General features: G+C 51.7%; 2 protein-coding genes across 4 annotated transcripts in view; both read left to right on the top strand.

The window, feature by feature from the left end:
* The window catches only part of Fhad1 (forkhead associated phosphopeptide binding domain 1), a 119,577-nt gene extending 110,347 nt beyond the window's left edge, over positions 1-9,230 (top strand). The window contains 2 exon segments of the mRNA XM_048816283.1: positions 1,816-1,896; positions 8,173-9,230. Of these exon segments, the coding sequence (XP_048672240.1) occupies positions 1,816-1,896; positions 8,173-8,286 (195 nt within the window). The 3' untranslated portion in view covers positions 8,287-9,230.
* Positions 9,231-13,290: 4,060 nt separating this feature from the next.
* Positions 13,291-17,965, top strand: part of Efhd2 (EF-hand domain family member D2) — a 19,788-nt gene continuing 15,113 nt past the window's right edge. For all 3 annotated transcript variants that reach the window (XR_007352240.1, XM_048816282.1, XM_048816281.1), the window contains exon 1: positions 13,291-13,332. Coding sequence is in view for 2 of the 3 variants with exons in the window: in XM_048816282.1 (XP_048672239.1) it covers positions 13,299-13,332 (34 nt within the window). In the remaining variant the exon portion in view is untranslated. The remainder of the gene's footprint in view (positions 13,333-17,965) is intronic.

Below are 17,965 nucleotides of genomic sequence, written 5' to 3'. Positions count from 1 at the left end.
CGTCCCTACTCTGATCTTAGTTACTCTCCTTATATCAAAGAAGACATTTGGCATTTGTTTTTTAGGGATTGGCTAGCTTCACTTAGCATAATCTGCTCTAATGCCATCCATTTCCCTGCAAATTCTATGATTTTGTCATTTTTTAATGCAGAGTAATACTCCATTGTGTATAAATGCCACATTTTTTTAATCCATTCGTCTATTGAAGGGCATCTGGGTTGGTTCCACAGTCTTGCTATTGTGAATTGTGCTGCTATGAACATCGATGTAGCAGTGTCCCTGTAGCATGCTCTACACTTAATATTTTCACAAGGAGCCTTAGCTCTTTCAAAGTCTCCAGGATAACATCTCAGCACCTGTCCGTGAAGATGGACTGGATTGCTCCCCTGGAGCCTCAAAACAGTCCCCCCCCCCTCTGTCTCACTCTCTCTCTCACACACACACACACACACACACACACACACCAATGCAGTTTGAATGTTAAGCGTCTTTTCACCAAGCAGAACTTTCCAGAATCACACGTCTACTTCCCTTTGACGGTGCAAATGAGACTTGCTATAATATGTGGGGAAACTTCCGCACCAGACATTTCCAGAGAACATCCTGGTCTTGGGCCTCCCAACTCTGGGATGTCCCTCGAGCTCTCTCCAGGTGACAGGGTAACAGTGACAGCCCAACCTAGAGAGGCCTCGAGCCGCCCCTCAGAGGAGAAACTGAGGCCAGGGGAGATCATGCCTGGCTGGGCAGGAGCACAAGTCTCGTCCACTTTCCACATCTCTAGATAAGGCAGCAGTGTCCCAGGTGACAAATGACTTCACCCCTATGTCTCAGTTTTCTCAACAGTACTGTGACAACAGAACCTACTTCCCAGGACCGTGGGGGAAGTGGCCTCTGGCAGGCAGCAGACTCCTTACCCAACTCCTTGGGGGTGAGAATGTCAATTCGGGTGGGGGGGGGCGATTCCTGTGTTTCTTAGAGAACTGCCCGCCAGCTGATGAGTCCACACGGCCCTGAGACTTTCCCCTGGTCCCCTGAAGCTGGCAGCTCCTTTGTAAGGCTCTCTTTTCTGTTCGGTGAATACAACCAGGGCCATGGCCAAGAAAGAGCCGAGACTTTCTTGTGAATGGGTTAAGCCCGGAATTTTCAATAGAAAACATTGACATGCACAGAAGTTGCCCTTTGGGAAGCGGCAGCCCTTTCTCAGACCTTCCTTAGGGTTTTAGTGTGAGAAAGGCCACTGCAGCCAGAGAAGCCGCCCAGCTCCCCTCCCAGGCTCCAGCCAATCAAAGCTGGCCAGGTGGTCTCAGCTGGGCTGGAGCCCCCAGCCTCCTCCCAATGTAATTAGCTCAGATCCCTAGTCTTTACAATAAAGATCAGTATCTAGCTCATAAGGTTAGATTCGATGAGAGCATATTTATAAAACCCGAAGCAAATAAGGGCCACTAGATACACGTTCCCTGGCCACCATCGACAGCTTCACATTCTGTTGAACTCACTATTTTCCAAGGTTCTCCTGGGCCAGGTATTCCCGTGTGTTTTTGACCAAGGAGTGACCCTAGGTATCCCAGGGTCATTCCAGATGTTGTAGAGGCTGGAATGGACTGGGGGACTCGGCAAGGCTCCCCCCGATCCCCCTGCAAAGATGAGAAGGTAAAACGTGGGTGGGGTGGTGCAGTGTGTGGCTAAGGGTGGCCCCACTTCTGCCCACCCCTTCCAGTGAATCCCAGCATCTCCCCGAAATGCCAGAGGTGTGTCCCCGACTGGTACAGGCGAGGACATACTAAACACTCTTGTTCACATGATGTTTTCACTCAGGAACATTTAGAGGATCCTGAAAACAGAAATGCAAAAGACTCAGCACCTTGCAACTGTTCCTTCAAAGAGAATCAGCGGCAGGTATGGAAAGGTGTTCTGCTCAGGCAGCCAGACACAAACTAGATTCAGTCTTTGCAGAGGGTAAGAGCCCATGAAGCATAAATGCCAGCCGTGCCACCCCAAGGACGTCCCAGGGACATCGCACACCTCCACTCCAATCCCTGTCCAGCCCCAGCCCCTGCCCAATATTTGAACAAATGACCGAAAAGACCAGCAAGTGTCTGCCCCAGTGCGTTGAGGCGAGGGGAGAGGGAACTCGAGAGTGCCTTGGCTGCAGAGGCACCATCCCAGGCACTAAATGAATTGGGGACTTGCTGACAAGCTCATGACAAAGGAAGGGAGGCATGAGAGCCCCAAGAATCCTGTCCTAGGAATGAAATAAATCAGGAAAAGTGGGCATAAAAGGATCCAGGATGGGAATGGAGTCCCGATTGTTAATGACTTCCACACCTGCCAAGGGGAGCCTCATGTGCCTCTGAGCTTCCTGGCAGCCAATGGGAGAGGGAAAACCACTTAGGCCTCCAGTTCACAGTGTCTGTGGGATGCACACAAGCATTAGAACAGAGACCACACTGGGCACTCCCCCAGAGGGGACACTGTGGCATAATGTACCATGTTCCTAAAAATGGCCACAGTGCAGAAGCAACACAGTGTCAGCCGAGCCATGTCTGAGGAAGTTCCCTGAGACAGACCAATGTCCCCACATCCCACGAGTCCAGTCAAGTTCTGTAAAACCAGGACTGCGGGTGGCCAGGCTCTGCTCTTCAGAGCTCAGCAGCCCACTGTTTGGACTCAGTCCAGGACTGAGCAGTGCTCAGACTCCAGTTCCCTGAAGCCTTGGTCCTGGGCACCCCAACCCTTGCGCCCCAGAGCAGCTTCCCTTCCCCAGTTTTACCTGCCAATAAAGGGCCTTCCTCCAAGGCCTGGGGAGAGCCCAGTAGGGTTGCCCAACTGGGAGGAAAAGTAAACCAGGATGCCCAGCCACATTTGAATTTCAGAGAAGCAGCCAAGAGTTTACTTAGACTGGGTCGTCCAAGTAGGTCCTAAACATTGTGCTGAATGCACTTATTCTACTTTAGAAAACTATTATTCTGAAATGCGAGTGAGTGGGGCACCCTGGGTCTCACCTGGGACCTGTCAACAAGTGCTTCCTGGGCCCCGACTGGTTGCCAAAGAGAGGGACTCGCGGTAGCTGTGGCACACGGCAGCCACAGATGCACTTCTCTTGGCTCACGGGGTGTTTTCTAGTTTGGGTGGGTTTTTTGTTTGGTTTTTTTGGTCTGTAGTTTTGTTTTTAGTAACATCTCAAAATAGGGCCCTTCCACAGAATACTCTGGATTTCTGGCCTCTCTGAGGAACTTGGAAGATGGTGGTGACCCACCTCACAAGTCACCATCTCCCAGGCCTCTTAGAAAGGACACAGGCTGCTCCTGGGTTTGCTGCCTCCCCCACTTGACCCCCTTCTTTTGCACCGCTGGCCCCTGGAAGCATCTGGTTGGTGACCCTCGGGTGAGCTCGGGGCTCTTGGAACTTCCTCCCCAGGTGCCTCCATACGTTCACCCACCACCACCTGAAAGGGAGGCCCAGCTGGCTCACTGTCGTGTCCTCAGCGCCTCGGGAGTCTCTTTCCTCTGGGCATTGCCCCTGAGGTGCAGGGTCTTGAGGACACCGGGGTCAGCAACTGCAAATCAAACCCCAAGGAAATAGCAAGCCCCAGAGTTGGGGTGCTGGCTTCCAAACAGGCTGTGATCCCTGACAATTCCTCGCACCTATACCATGGGGATGTTTAGGAGAGACCCCCCTCTGGGGACGTCCAGCCCTGCTCTGGGAGGCTCCGCCACCAGCTGCAGCAGATTGGTCCCTGAGGAGAGTGCAGGGTTCTGTGGGGACCCTGGCCGACCAGCCTCCTCCTAGCTGGAATCTGAACAGAGATCCCCAGGAGGCTCGTCGGGGTGGTGGCCCATTGTCCCCAGCCACACCCCTCCCGGGAGGAGTCATCATCACCCCCTGGCCAGGGAAGCCCCAGCATCCCAAACGGACTCTAAAAGTTGAGAAGAATCCATTTTCTTTGAGGCAACAAAAAGCAGAGAGGTGAACCTAAGTGTAAGGTGGCCCTGTTCTCTCCACGTTGAAGAGACGAGCGTTTATAGAGATGGTGAAGGCCACGAGGCAGAGTTCAGATTTCCAGGTGAGCCAGAAAGAGAAGAGAGGAAACAGTGGGTCAGCAGCAGGGTACCCAGGTGACAGCAGCAGCCCATGTGCTGAACCAGGCACCTACTATGTGCCAGGCATGGAGCCAGACACAGGCCATGGCTCGTCTCACTTAAACTCCACGACACCCTATGGACGGGCATTGTTACTGTCCCAACTTAAGATGAGGTGCCTGCTGCAGAGACTGACCCCTCCAGAGCCCCCAATGGCGCCCGCCACAGGTCTGGCACAGGTCAGTGATTCTGGCCCTGCTTCAGGTGTCCCATCCAGGCCATCGCTGATCCCATCTGGGTGGCGTGTGGCTTGATTTTCAAGGAGGTGCCCTCCAGAATGCCCTTTTCTTGAGAGCTGAGGATCAAGGCTGTGAAATCTGAACCGTTACCTTTCACGATTCGGCCTTGATGCTGGAACTGCCCCAGCCAGATGCCCGCCTTGCACGGCAGAGGCGAGCTCGCGGAGAGATCAGCACCTTTCCGTTGAACATGAGAGGAAATATGTTTGACAGAAGACCACCGTTATGCTGAGACGGTAAAATCCTCATTGGAAAAAATCAGATACTCCATGTGAGAGCAGAAGCCGGTTCTCGATCCCCTGTCCTAAGACAGGAAGGTAGCTACTGCTCAGAGCAGATGTCAGGACAGAGAGCGTCCCAAGAGTCCCCTAGTTCTGAGAACTGTGCTACCCTGCAAAGTGGGACAGAGGGAGGCTGGAAACTTGCTCATCCACACACAGGACAAACCCCGGGCAGGCGGACACCTTGAGATAAGGCAGAAGGCTTCCTTGAGCTGTGGGGTCGGCCCTGAAGTCGCAGGACCGTCCTGCCTCTGAGCTGTGAAGGCCGCCTCAGGGTTAGGAGCCGGGAGCAGCTGGCGCTTGCACTAGGTGCAGATGAGCGTCCCATCCTCCAGCCCTCCTGCCAGGGACGCCAGGCCTCGTGTAGATCTCCATGGTGCAGAAAGGTGTCTTCAGGTTCCTTACAAAGCGTGGGTGGCCTGGAGTCCTGAGGTGATGGAGTCCACATGACCACCTCAGAAAAGACAGGCCATGTGAGACCCACCCCTTCAACTGGCCCACTCATCACAGTCTCCCTCTCTAGCGAGCTTCTGGAACTTTCTGTCTAGGCCCCGTGGCTTCTTGTTTGTCTTTCACAATGCCATTCATTAAATTGTTTTCCCTACAGCTAACAATCTTTTATAATTGTGTGCGGGTTGTATGCCAAAGAGGAAAATCTAGTTTCTAGTCTTCTAGAAAAACCCAGAAATTTATTGAGTACCCGGTTAAGGCTAGGCAGGGTGCTGGGCACAGGGGAGTGGAGAGTGAACAAAAAGAGGTGCTGTCCTGTCCCTCATCCATTCGACAGACACCTACTGAGAGCCCGTGATGTGGCAGCTGCCGACCATGTGTCCAGGACAATCATGCATTCAACGGGGGCAGTGTCCCCCCAAGGGAGTCAACATTTTTTTTCCTACCAGGAATTAAATCCAGGGGTGCTTTACCACTGATCCACATCCCAGCCCTGTTTATTTAATTTTTTAAAAAATTCTTGTAATTGTAGATGGACAGAATGCCTTTGTTTATCTTTATGTGGTGCCGAGGATCAGACCTAGCGCCTCACGCATGCTAGGCAAGTGCTCTACTGCTGAGCGACAGTCCCAGCACCCAGCCCTTTTTATTATTTGAGACAGAGCCTCACTAAGTTGCTAAGGCTGGTCTTGAACTTGCGATCCTCCTGCTTCAACCTCCTGAGTTTCTGGGATTACAGGCATGTGCCACAACACTCCGCCAACATTTATTCTTTACATATAAAGCACAAATATGTCCTTGATCTGAAAGTCCGAAACTCAAAATGTTCCAAAATCCAAAATATTTTGAGTGCTGATGTAATGCTGCAAGTGCTGTTTCCTGCACAAAATATTTAAAATGTTGTATCGATTACCTTCTATGCGTGTGTGTCAGGTGTATATGAACCATAAATGAATCTGGTATTCAAACTTGGGTCTCATCCCCAAGATATCTCATTGGGTATGCAACTATTCTAAAACTAGGGAAAATCTAAAACCTGAAACACATCGGTCCCAAACTCTGGGGTGAGGATTACTCAACGTGTGCGCGCGCGGGGTTGGGGGGCACATGCGCACACGCATAGTGCTATCTGTGATATTAAAATCTCATAGAGTGGGAGGGATTAGCAAAAAACATCCACAGGGGAGGGACAGATAAAGGCAAAGGCTGAGAAACACGGCTCTAGAAGAATGAAAACATAAAAATCCACGCCACTCTGGCTTCCAGCCTGGAACCGTTTTTTAAAGGTCAAAACAAGCACCACTTAGATAGTGACTGTGGGCACGGTGCCCTGAGGGCAAGGCCGAGGGCCGAGCCCAGGATCCTATTTCAGAGTCCAAGGGCCTCGACCAGGAGGCTGCAGGATGGGCAGGGAGCTCGCTAGAGCCCAGGCCTGTGGTTTTGCAGAACAGCCACCCCGTGCATCCTGAGTGGGTTTCCACCTGGGTGTCACTGTTTAAAGCCTGGCTTCTGGTCTTCAGGGGGAGGCTTGTGGTTCCAAAACCTCAGCGGGGGATGGTGGTGCTCTGGCCTCTCTCCAGGCTGGGCTCTGCCAGGGGGCCCCCCCACCCCTGCCCTCCACCCCCCCACACAGGTTCACAGGCCCCAGCCACCACCTCTTCCAGGGTGGGTCAGGTCGCCCAGTCTGCTTTCTGCTGCCCCTCCCTGTCACACTGAAGAGAGAATCCGTGGTCGTGGTCGAAGCTCAGGCGGTTGGCAGATCTGGGGGTGGAGACTGACAGGACCTGAGACTATTTTTTAACACAATGCCTTTATTTTTTTAATGTGGTGCTGAGGATCAAACGCGGTCCCGCCTGTGCTAGGCGAGCGCTCTACCGCTGAGCCACAATCCCAGCCCATGGGACTATTTTTAACAAACTTTCTGGGTCCCACAGCCAACCTTGCACCCCCCATCAGGGCTCGGGCACTCGAAAACCATTCGCAGACGAGCAATTTTATTGAAAATCAAATAAAGGGAAGGCTGTGCAGAGGGGAGAGGTTTATGACATTCCCCCCCCCCAGGTCATTCAAACCAATATTTATTTGGAGGGCTACTGGAGAGTTCTCAGCCTTTTTTTGGCATGGGGGGGTGCTGTACCAGGGATTGAACTCAGGGGCACTCAACCAGTGAGCCACATCCCCAGCCCTATTTTCTATTTAGAAACAGGGTCTCACTGAGTTGCTTAGCTCCTCACTGTTGCTGAGGCTGGCTTTGAACCTGTGATCCTCCTGCCTCAGGCTCCTGAGCCGCTGGGATTACAGGCGTGGGCCACCGCGCCCAACATGATGAAGGCAGGTTCTCAAATGGCATTCCAGACCCTCAGCCACTGGCCCAGGTCTCAGAAGGGGACTTTTAAACCTGTCCTAAAGTGAAAAGAACTTAGCGCATGCACGTGCGCACACGCACACACACACACACACACACACTTCTGGTCCTCTGTGCCCCTCCAGGCCTCTGATGGCTTTGTCCCCAGCCATGTGACAGGAAGGGGGTGAATAGCATGTCAGAGCCCACAACCCCAAGTCCTGGGAGGGATCTTCCAAAAAGCCCAGCTGTGACAAGGGACCAAGCAACTAAGACCTGGGAGCAGAGTCAGATCGTGACTGTCCGGATGCTCCTTCCAGGACAGGGTGCTCCCCTGAGCAGTCTGCACGCTCTCCTTCCAAACCTTCAGATGGAAGACACCTTTCATGCAGTGAGAGCCCATGGAGAGAGACTGCATCACTGCGAATGTGTTCACCATACACAGTTCCTGGTTTCCAGACCACGAAACAAGGATGTAAAAGGGGCCAGCCACAGCTGTTGCTGGAAGGGCGCACCCCAAACAGTAATGCAGCTTGTCAATGGATAGTGTGATAATGATGAGCCATTTTATCTCCTCCTTGCTCTGCTCTGTGTGTGTGTGTGCACGCGCGCGTGTGTGCGACATTTTCTTTTGGTTACCAAATCAAATGAAACCATTTGGGTGGAACATGTTGGGATCTCACAGCAATTATAGAGTTTGTGCCTCTTGCTTGTTGAAGGTTGGAGCCAAAAAAGCCACCTCCAAGATGGACCAAGAAAGAGAGATGAAAAAAGAGACATCCAGCAAACCCAGCCAGAGCCTGTTGTTTTCTAAGCCTGGTGGAAGGAACTAGAGCAATGTCGTCTCACCCAGACTCATGTGATTCTCCGTGAGTCGGTTTGACTCCTCCATGTCAAAATATTAAGACGTTTTATGTAGGACTTTAAAGATTTTTACCCTAGCGTTTGACTTTCTAGACTGGTATTTTGCACAGTATGTATTTGAGAGTGTGGGGGAACAGGGGTTCTTTTTTTTTTTTAATAACTATGAATATGTACAAACTCAGGTATGTGAAAGTATGTTTGTAACCTAGACTCCTCAGTCTGGTATGTACAATGACACAGTTTCACATTTGGGTCATGACATCACACCCTAAAGGAGCTCTGGGAGACCCATAGTGGAGAAAATCCAAGACTGTCATTGGAATCAGGCAGAAGGGGAAGCTCAGGGCTCTTGGGCCAGGCCATAGGGAATTTAGAGCTGACTTTATTGTAATAAATTTAGAATGCCAATCAGTTTAATTGCTTCCATAACAACAACTAACATTCCTATGGCACTCTCGTGCAATTTTCAAAACACTTTTTAAATCCTTCCTGGGCCCAAGGAGGTCAAGAATATTGTGCTCCCCGTTTTGTAGCTGAGAAGCTGAGCCCAGGGGGGTTCACGGACCTGCCTAGAATCCCACAGCTTTAAATTCAGGAACTGGTCTTGAACCCGAGTTTCTAATTCCATCTCATCCTGTCCATTCTGCCACACCAAGATGGCCCAGTGGTTCCAGTCCCAGACCACAAGGACAGACCAAGTTCCCAGAGAACACACACTGCCCAGGAGGCCGCACGGCCCTCGCCTGGTGTTGGGAGGGACCCTCCTTGCCCAGGCTCCGCCTCTGCTTCTCCCATGGCCTGCTTTCTCTCTGTCCACCTGTCCTCTCACTGCCTTCCTTGTGTTGGGGGAAGGGGAAGAACCAGAAGTCATGAATAGGATTGATTCTATAGATCTACAATAAAAATATTTTTTATGTTTTAAAACCGAGTGTCTTATTAATACCAATTAAAACTCAGGGGAGTGCGGGGGATACAGCTCAATTGGCAGGGTGCTTGCCTCTCATGCCCAGGGGCCTGGGTTCAATCCCCAGCACCACACACACACACACACACACACACACACACACACAACACACACACACACACCCCTCAGGGGAAATCCATGAACTCTTTATGTGATCTCCCCCAGAAGGCAAATCTTACAGAGGGCGGGATCTAAAGTCAGTGACCTTGAAAAGGTGAAAATTCCAGAAACTGGAAGAGGAATCTGGTAGTATGAAAACCGCACCTCATCTCCAAAGTCCAAAGAAAGTTTTTCTCTAGCACCAGAACAGATCGCTTGGTTAAGGAGCTGGTGCAAGTTTGAGATCCAAATTGTGTGAAAAATCCATTGTTTGTTGAACAGGTATATATACAATGGCTCCATGAATCCCCATACTTTAGTTCTTTCAAAGGAACGTGTTAAGGTTTAGCCTATCAACGTCACCTCCGAAGGGCAATTTATTCTCCTGACTCCTCCAAGGAGGCGGCTTCTCCTCGGCCCCGCCCCTCCCTCCCCTGAGGGGCTCCCTTGGCCGTCGCTGATTGGCTGGGTGGTAGTTACCCAACCCCAGCCAGGCCAATCCGATTTCCCTCCTAATTCCAGCCGGGCCAATCAGCATCTCTGCCCTTAGGGTGCCATTCAGGACAGTGGTGGAGCTGGGGCAGAGAGAGAAGGTGCCGCTCCAGGGCTGGCGAGGACCTTTCCTGTAGCACGGTGTTCAGAAACAGAAGGTCGGAGCTGCAAAGAGTAGAGAGACCAGGACCCCGGAGCCCCCGAGCGAGCGGGTGCTGCAGGCACCAGGGGGCGCCAACGAGCGTATCCTGCCTCAGAGGCTGAATGCTGCGCCCTCGATTTCCCCGCCTCCCTTGCAGCTAGCAAGGCCGCAGTGTGAGCTCTGCCCAAGGACATAAAGGAAAGCCCCAGGAGGGCTTCCCTTGGAGAAAGCTTTGCCCCTTTGCCCCCTGCCCCCTTTTGGTCCTGGGGCTCAGGTTTGGTGCAAGAGCAAACTGTCTTGGGGATCATCAGATAAAAAGCAAGAAGCCAGCAAGGCTTGGTGGCACACGCCTGCGGCTCAGGAGGCTGAGAAAGGAGGATCGTGAGTTCAAAGCCAGCCTCAGCAATGGTGAGGTGCTAAGCAACTCAGTGAGACCCTGTCTCTAAATAAAATACAAAATAGGACTGGGGACATGGCTCAGTGGTCGAGTGTCCCTGAGTTCAATCCCCGGGAACCAAAAAAAAAGAAGAAGAAGAAGAAGCCAGAGCTCCCCCACCAAGGAGAGTAGACCGGAAAGACAAGAGCAAGGGGTGCCTAGCGGCACCCAAGAGTGCAGAACTGCTCACCTCTGTACTTGTACTGTAGGACAGATAGCCCCCTCCAGTTGAAGCCACCGAGTCACCTGGGAACGTTTGTGCTGGGCAACAAAACACCCCAAACTTATTGACCCAGAATGACAAATATTATTTCTCATGAGTCCATGGATCAAGCTGGGCACTTCTGCCATCTAGGATGGCTTGGCTGGAGCTGGATGGTTTAGGGTGGCCTTGTTCTCATGCCTGGTCACTGGCGGACAAATGGGTTAGGTCAGTAATCTCAAGGAGGGGCGAGGTAGACAACCCCTGCCCCAGGAGACATTTGACAATGTCTGGGTATAATTTTTGATTATCACCTCTGGGGCAGGAGGGTGCTACTATTATCTATGGGATTTTTTTTTAAAGGCACAGAACAACACCCCGCCACAAAGAATCTTTTCCTCTCGAATGTCAGTAGTAGTGAGGTTGAGAAACCCCGTGAGAGGGGCCTCCAGCTGCAACAGCTTGTCTTAGCTCAGCAAGCTGGTCACTGCCAGCAGGCCAGACGGGGCTCACTTGTGCGGCAGTGGTCACAGGTCCCCAGACATGGCAGTGAGAGCCAGCCCTGATGCACAAGCAGCCCTCAAGTCTCTACCTGCCTTGTGTTTGTTTATACCTCATCAGTCAAAGCCAGGGTTGATGTGAGTGGGGATCTGGAGCTTTACAATCTGCCCACATCCAGTTTCTGTTATTGGAAGCTGAATATGTTCCCAGCCGACACAGGAGGAGAAAGCTATCTTGATTCCCAATGACTTGCTGGTTCCTAGCTCCCTTCCTTGTGAAGGCAGTTCCAATGCCTTCCCTTGGGTTCCACTAAGACCCTTTGTATCACACAAGATTTCTGGATTGCAAACAACAGAAACTTCCTGTGGCCCATAGGCAGAAAGGGAATTAGTTTTGTTATTTCAAGGAAATGAGGAAGTCTAAGCAAAAAAGAATCTGGCTTGGGCACTCAGGGACCTGCTTTTCCTCCCCACACATGCTCCTCTGGGTGTCCACTGGTGGAGTGTCTGCTATTTGCGGCCTTCACTGTGACACTGCTACACAGTCCCCACTGGTGGTTCTGAATAGCCACTGGCAACCTCTCTATGGGGAGAGGGCGCAGACCAAGGTACAACAAGGATCCCTCGAAATCCCTGATCTTCCTCTGCTCCTCCAAGAAGCTACGACAAAGGACTTCCTTCCGCCCTTGCCAACAGTAACCGGTTCGGGTTCTTGGAGTCGTGACTGTGACGATAAGGTGCCCTTCTCTGGCAGCTTGGCAGCATCACCAGTGCCTGTTGTTGCAGAAACTAGAGTCATGAAATGTCTGGGGGAAAAAAATAGCTCCTGGATCTGCGTACCCAAACGTGCTCCCGGGAAATGCAGTGGTTTCCAATTTTTTAGGGACTTGGGGAATCAGAGCACTACGGGAAGGATCAGAGGAAGCCCCATACCTGCTGAAGCCCCTCTTTCTCATGCAGAGGCCTCCCGGGCAGGAGGTCGGGTGCCCGGTGAGGGGAGACTATCTCGCTTATCAGCTTGGCCTCGTTTCCATCAAGATGCACCGCCTGCATCTGTCTGCTCAGTGTCCCCAGTTATTTTGGGCCGACTCATGACCTTGTGAGCCTGTTTCTGCCTTTAAAATATTTTTCTCTGCCCATCTGTTCCCCAGGAATCTATTGCACTGCCTCCGTCCTGCAACGGAAGCCTTGGCGGCTTGCTCGTTTTCGTTTCCTCTTGTCTCTAGCATACCGCTTTCCTCCCTCAGACCCTAAAATACTGGCAGCAGACATTTTTTCTTCCGACTAACTGTGGTCTCAGCAGAGATCAAAGGGGCTCTTTGACAGGCAAATCACCTTTACAGTTACATATCCAGCCTCCGTTCTTTCAGGCAGTGAATACTGGGTGCCTACTATGTGCCGGGGGCACTGAAGCTACTATGCTAGATGCTGTAGCCTTGACCTTGGCTCCCCCCTTTCCTGTTCTGATCTACTGCTTTAACTGAAAGGGAGTTGGAATCGTTACTGGGTGTGTCGCAAGCTAGAGCTCAGTTTTGACATTCACATATATTTTGGCTTTGAACAGGCTCACTGCTGGGTGTTCTCTAAAGAGAGCTGTAGACAGCGATGACCCTCTTCTGGGAGTTTCTCTGTGCCTTCTGGCAGTTGACACTTAATAACTAACAATAGTAGCTACTTTTTATATTGCTTTTGCCAGCATCAGACCCTGTGCTGACAGGATCCCACTTAATACTACATGTATCACTGCAGTTTTGCCTATGGAATGACAAGTCCAGAGTAGGTAGGTAACTTGCCTAAGGTCACAGAGCAGGGATCAGCATCCAGACTTCTTCCCCTTAACTGCTCCAATGTATCGTCTTTTTCAGCAAATTCTATGAAACTGCTGGTTTTCTAGTCATCTGTGAAGATGGGGATGGCACTTTTTCTATAAAGGGACAAATAACAAAAGCCCGTTTTCTAATAAGAGGCCATTTTGCTTTGTCACCGTGGGGTCTCTGTTGCCTCTGCTCAGCTCTGCCATGGAGGATGATGGGTAAATGAATAAGCATGGCTATGTTCCAGTAAAACTTTATTTATAAAAATAGGCAGTGAGCCAGATTTGCCAACCCTGTGTTCAGCTGACTAGATGATGCTTGCAGGAAGTCAAATGATCACTGTCCCCACTATGGAGAGCATGTTCGGTTTTCCCGTGTGCCATGAGCTGCTCTAAGCACTTCACATATGCTTTCTTATCTAAGTCTCCCAGGTAGTTTGGGAGGAGAGAGGACTTCCCTGGTACAGACGACACAACATAGGCCAAGAGGCACAGTAACCTGTGGGCCGGGAGTGCCCAGCCAGCTCCTAACACCCGCCACGCTGTCTCAGCCATCAGAACTGCATCCACACGGTGGGGAGCTGAGCCTGTGGCCGGGAAGACCCGGCTCCCCCAGCCCGAGCCAAGGGGATGCGCCTCCACTACCCAGCTCTTTCCACGGGCACCCCGGCTTTCAGCACCCTCTGGGCGTCACCTGCTTCCTCTAGTTGATACCTGAGCTCAGGTGTCTGCCGAGGCACCAGGCTAGTTCTCTCACCTGACTCTGCCTTTCTCTTCATGGACCCACTGTGGTTAGTCTTACAGTGTCCCTTTCAATGTCCCCAGCTCTCAGGTCCCCTGTGTGCAGTGTTTACCAGTACCTTCTGTATACTCCTCCTCCGTCCTGTCTGCTGAGAACAGAGCGCTTAAATGACCTCTGGGGCACAGTGATACCCAAGGACCAGCAGGTCACACAGCCCCAACCCCTATCTGATGCCACTGTCTGTCACTTCCTCAGAGGACACAGAGAACAGACATTTGAGAGGATTGTATTTTAAGAGCTTCTGTTAACCTTTTTGTTGAGTCATGTGGGTGCAGAAAAGTGTCACTTTAACAGCTTCTCTTTCTTGGCAATGACCTTGAGACCTAAAAATGGGCCACCCGATGCTCTGGAGGGGACGCTGAAAAGAACACCCACTCTGTCCCCAGCCCCGAGGCAGCTCAGGCCCTCCAGGACAAACATTTCTCCGCACTGACTTCAGGCCAGGCACCAAGTGGGCGCCACGGATGGCAGTGGAACCAGGAAGCCGCATGGTGTGGGGCATCAGATACAAGCACTTCATTATGGATAATAAGTGCTGAGCCCCGACCACAGGGGGCTTCCCTGGAAGAGTTAGAGCCTCTCAGTCACGCAGCGGGGGGTCCAATAAATCTCACACTTCAACGGGAGGCCTGCCCTCCCCTGCTTGCCTACAACCAAGAATGTTCCAAGACCAGTGCCCAGTGCCCAACACAATGTGTCTTGATTGCCTGGAGAGAGCGCGCTGCTACTTCTCAGAGTAGCTGCCACCAGAGGAAAAGCCTTGATCAGCCGCCCATATTAGCACCAGCTAGGAAGGGGTCCAGGGGACACTGCAGAAGCAGCATCACTGGGATTTTAAGGTATCCCCCATACACGAATGCACACACACACCTGCGCACACACCTGCGCACACACCTGCACACACACACCAACACACCTGCGCACACACACACCAACACATGCACACACCTGCACACACACCTGAGCACACACACACACACACTTGTATACACCTGTACACACACCTGCACACACACCTGCACACACATCTACACACACCTGCGCGCACACACCTGTATACACCTGCACAACACACACTAACACATGCACACACACACACCTGCTCACATGCATACTCTCCAGCCCATTCGAGTGTTAGACACTGATCTGCCCATCACTTGGACCCACCAGAGACCAGCTGGCTATATGGAACTAATCTGAAAGACCATGGAGGGTCTCAAATATAATTCATAGTATTCAAGATCACCCCAAAGGCAGCTCTGTAGACAAGGCTTCTACCTGCAGTCGTTGACCCCCCATAACCTTTTCTCCCCCCCCCCCAGGGGTGGCATCATGTCCCTGATACCAGCTGACCCTCATTGCACCCTTTGCCTGGCTTCCAGATTTTCAAGAGATAAGAAAGCCTTTGAGGCCAACCAGCCTAGGACTCCTTCCTCTGCCCTTACCCCAACTGCTCCAAGGGAGTATTAGTGTTGTCCCTGAACCTTGACCTCTGAGCATCTCCTCAATCCATCACGGGCTTCCTGCTGAGTGCAGAGTACACTGATTCGTTAGCACATTGTGTTTGTCAAGCAGGAAGCCCCTGCACCTTTTATGAGTCGGCTTTATCTCTAACAGCCTCCCCAGACCCCTCTTGCTTCCCCAGCATCTTGGGCTGGAGGGACCACCCAGGGCTGCCAGGCTCCAGAATGCACCCCAGTGTTCGTGCCACCTCCCCTAGGCCCAAGGGCCTTTCCCAACCCCTTTCTCTCCTTCTTGCTTCTCCCCCCACCTCTTTTCAAAATGCTGTTGTTTTTCTTAACATTCCTTCACCCCTCCCCAAAAGACGGTTACACAAGTAGATGTGGGAGGAAGGAGAGAGCCCCACTCAGCGATGACTCAGTGGCCTCCTCCCTGACGCTGGAACTTCAAAACTGGCTCTCACTCACCCCTGCCTCTGGAAAAGTCCTTTGCCGAGGGTGTGATTTTTCCTGAAGATCATTCTTTCTGCATGACCAAACGCTGCAATGTGTCACCAGTGCAGATCCCTTCTCTCTGCCAGAACCCATGCTTGGGGCACAATACTCAGAGTCGTTCCAAATGGCTTCCCCTAATAAAGAGGCAAGTGATGTTTCCTGCAGGTTCCGTCTCCACACAGAGCCCACACTTTGCTTTTCTCCCCTTTGGTTTTAGGGGGTGAAGGGGGCTGGGGGGGAGTCCTTTTCCTGAAGTGTGATGACCTCAGAAGGGGAAAGTTCAGATGAAATGATGCCCTTGGCCTGCATCTTTGGCTTTGGGTCAGATCAGCCACAGGCAGGTCCCGAGCCCAAGGCCTCCTCGAGATGGTCACAGCAGCAGGCAGCTGGAACTCAATGCTCTGCCAACCCTGACAGCTCTGAGAAAAAGCAACCCAAGAGGTGTTAAAGGGCTCTTCCATTCCAGGCAGCATTTCCTGAGCTCTGAGTTTAACATACCAAGGCTCTGGTGATCAGCTCCTCTTTTAAGATGCAACAGGAAATGAAAAGGAATTTCCCCTACCTCCGAATCCTGGTGCCTGCCCTGCCTCCCTAGGGCTGTGTCCACACAAGTCAAATGGGAAATTGACCACAAAGTTGAACAGACACAGCCAGTCCAAACAACCCCAACCAAAACCCCAGGTTTATTGCATCTATATAAGTTGTTTTTTCAAGAAAGCAATCCCTTCACGTAATCTCTACACTCTTAAGTTTGTTCCTGTGTCAAACAGATGCAAAACATTCCATAATAAAACAGTCCTGCTTCATGCAGAATCGTTAGAAATCATGAGATGGGGCAAGTGGAGACTTGCCAGAGTTTTCAAAGTAATTAGCTGCTTTGGGAGGAAGACCAAGAATTTGGCAAACCTAAACATCTACAGACCTAACTGTAAACATGCCAATCTATACCCTGCCTCTGGTCGTTTGCATTCATTAAGTGAACTATTTTTCTTCCATTGGGTTCCTCAAGACTGCAAAGGGAGAAAGGGAGACTGCCTGGACCAAACTGCACAAGAAGAACAGAAACTTAATTCTGAACTTTAAGAAAATAAAACCATTTAGGCTGAGCGCCCTTACTGGACTCAGAAACAATCTCACAGACAAGTGAATGAAAATCTCACATTTTCTAAACTCTGAAAGTGCTTTTCTCAATTTCATCCTTTAAAATATCTTTCAATTCAGTGATTTTCTGAACTCAACAAATGCCAATTGAATGTCTTCTGTGCAAGCCTCTCTGAAGCAGCTTTCTGGCTTCACCTTCTCAGGTGTCTCTGCCTCCAGAGCATGGGTGCTGAGGCCCTGCGCCCATCCTTCCTCTGCACCTTGGCTGATGGGCGCAGATGCTGCACCCAGGACTCCGTGGAACATTTTAGAGAACACCTACAGAGTACCTTCCTCCAACTGGATCAGAGATTCTCAAACTTCAGGGAGCAGAACTCACCTGGGTGCTTGTTAAAATGCAGATTCCTGGGTTCCATCCCAGAGATGAGCAGTTTTTCTGGATTGGAGCCTGGGAATCTGTATTATAACCAGTGAGACTGTGACTGTGGTTCTGAGGCTGGAGCTCCCCAGCTTTGCAGTTTTAAAGTGACAGACAGGACCAGGAAGATACTCTGTGAGTCCCCAGACCCCTTCCCATGAGTCTTTGGGAAAGATAGCTCTCCTCTGGGGCTTTCATCAAAATGGCACCATCAAGATCTCCTTGTGGTCCACCGAAAGTAGAGTCACAGGTGACAACCTGGCCCCACAGCTGTTCTGCCAAGTCATCCATGTGGTGATGGTGCTGCCCAGGAGGACAGGGTCAGCCCCTTCCCTTTCCCCTCTCCCCGTCTTGGAGGACTCTCCTGCTGGTCCCTCCTTTCAGGAAAGAGGCCAGCCGCCCCAGCCCAGGTCTAAGCTGGGCTCCTGCTCCCGGGTCCAGCTTCTCCAGACCCCTGCAACCCTCACTGAGAACGCCAGCGTTGCACAGCGAGTCGTCTCCATGGCAACCGACAGGATGTCACAGACCCTGGACTTAACGGCAAGGGGATTCCAGAGAAGAGCCTGCGGGCGGCGCCCCCAACCCCGGACTCACACCCAAACTGCGGGCGAGCCCCTCTTCCTTCCCGCCGCGGTCCCCGCTCCGGCTCACATGCCGCGCGGGGGAGCAGAGGGAGGACGGGCTTTTCACGTGGCGCCCCGGCCTCACCCGGGGCGACGATGGC

Source organism: Marmota marmota, unplaced genomic scaffold (assembly GCF_001458135.2).
Source record: "Marmota marmota marmota unplaced genomic scaffold, marMar, whole genome shotgun sequence".
Lineage (NCBI taxonomy): Eukaryota > Metazoa > Chordata > Mammalia > Rodentia > Sciuridae > Marmota > Marmota marmota.
The sequence above is the reverse complement of the archived record's forward strand: the minus strand, read 5'-3'. Positions and strand labels throughout refer to the sequence as shown.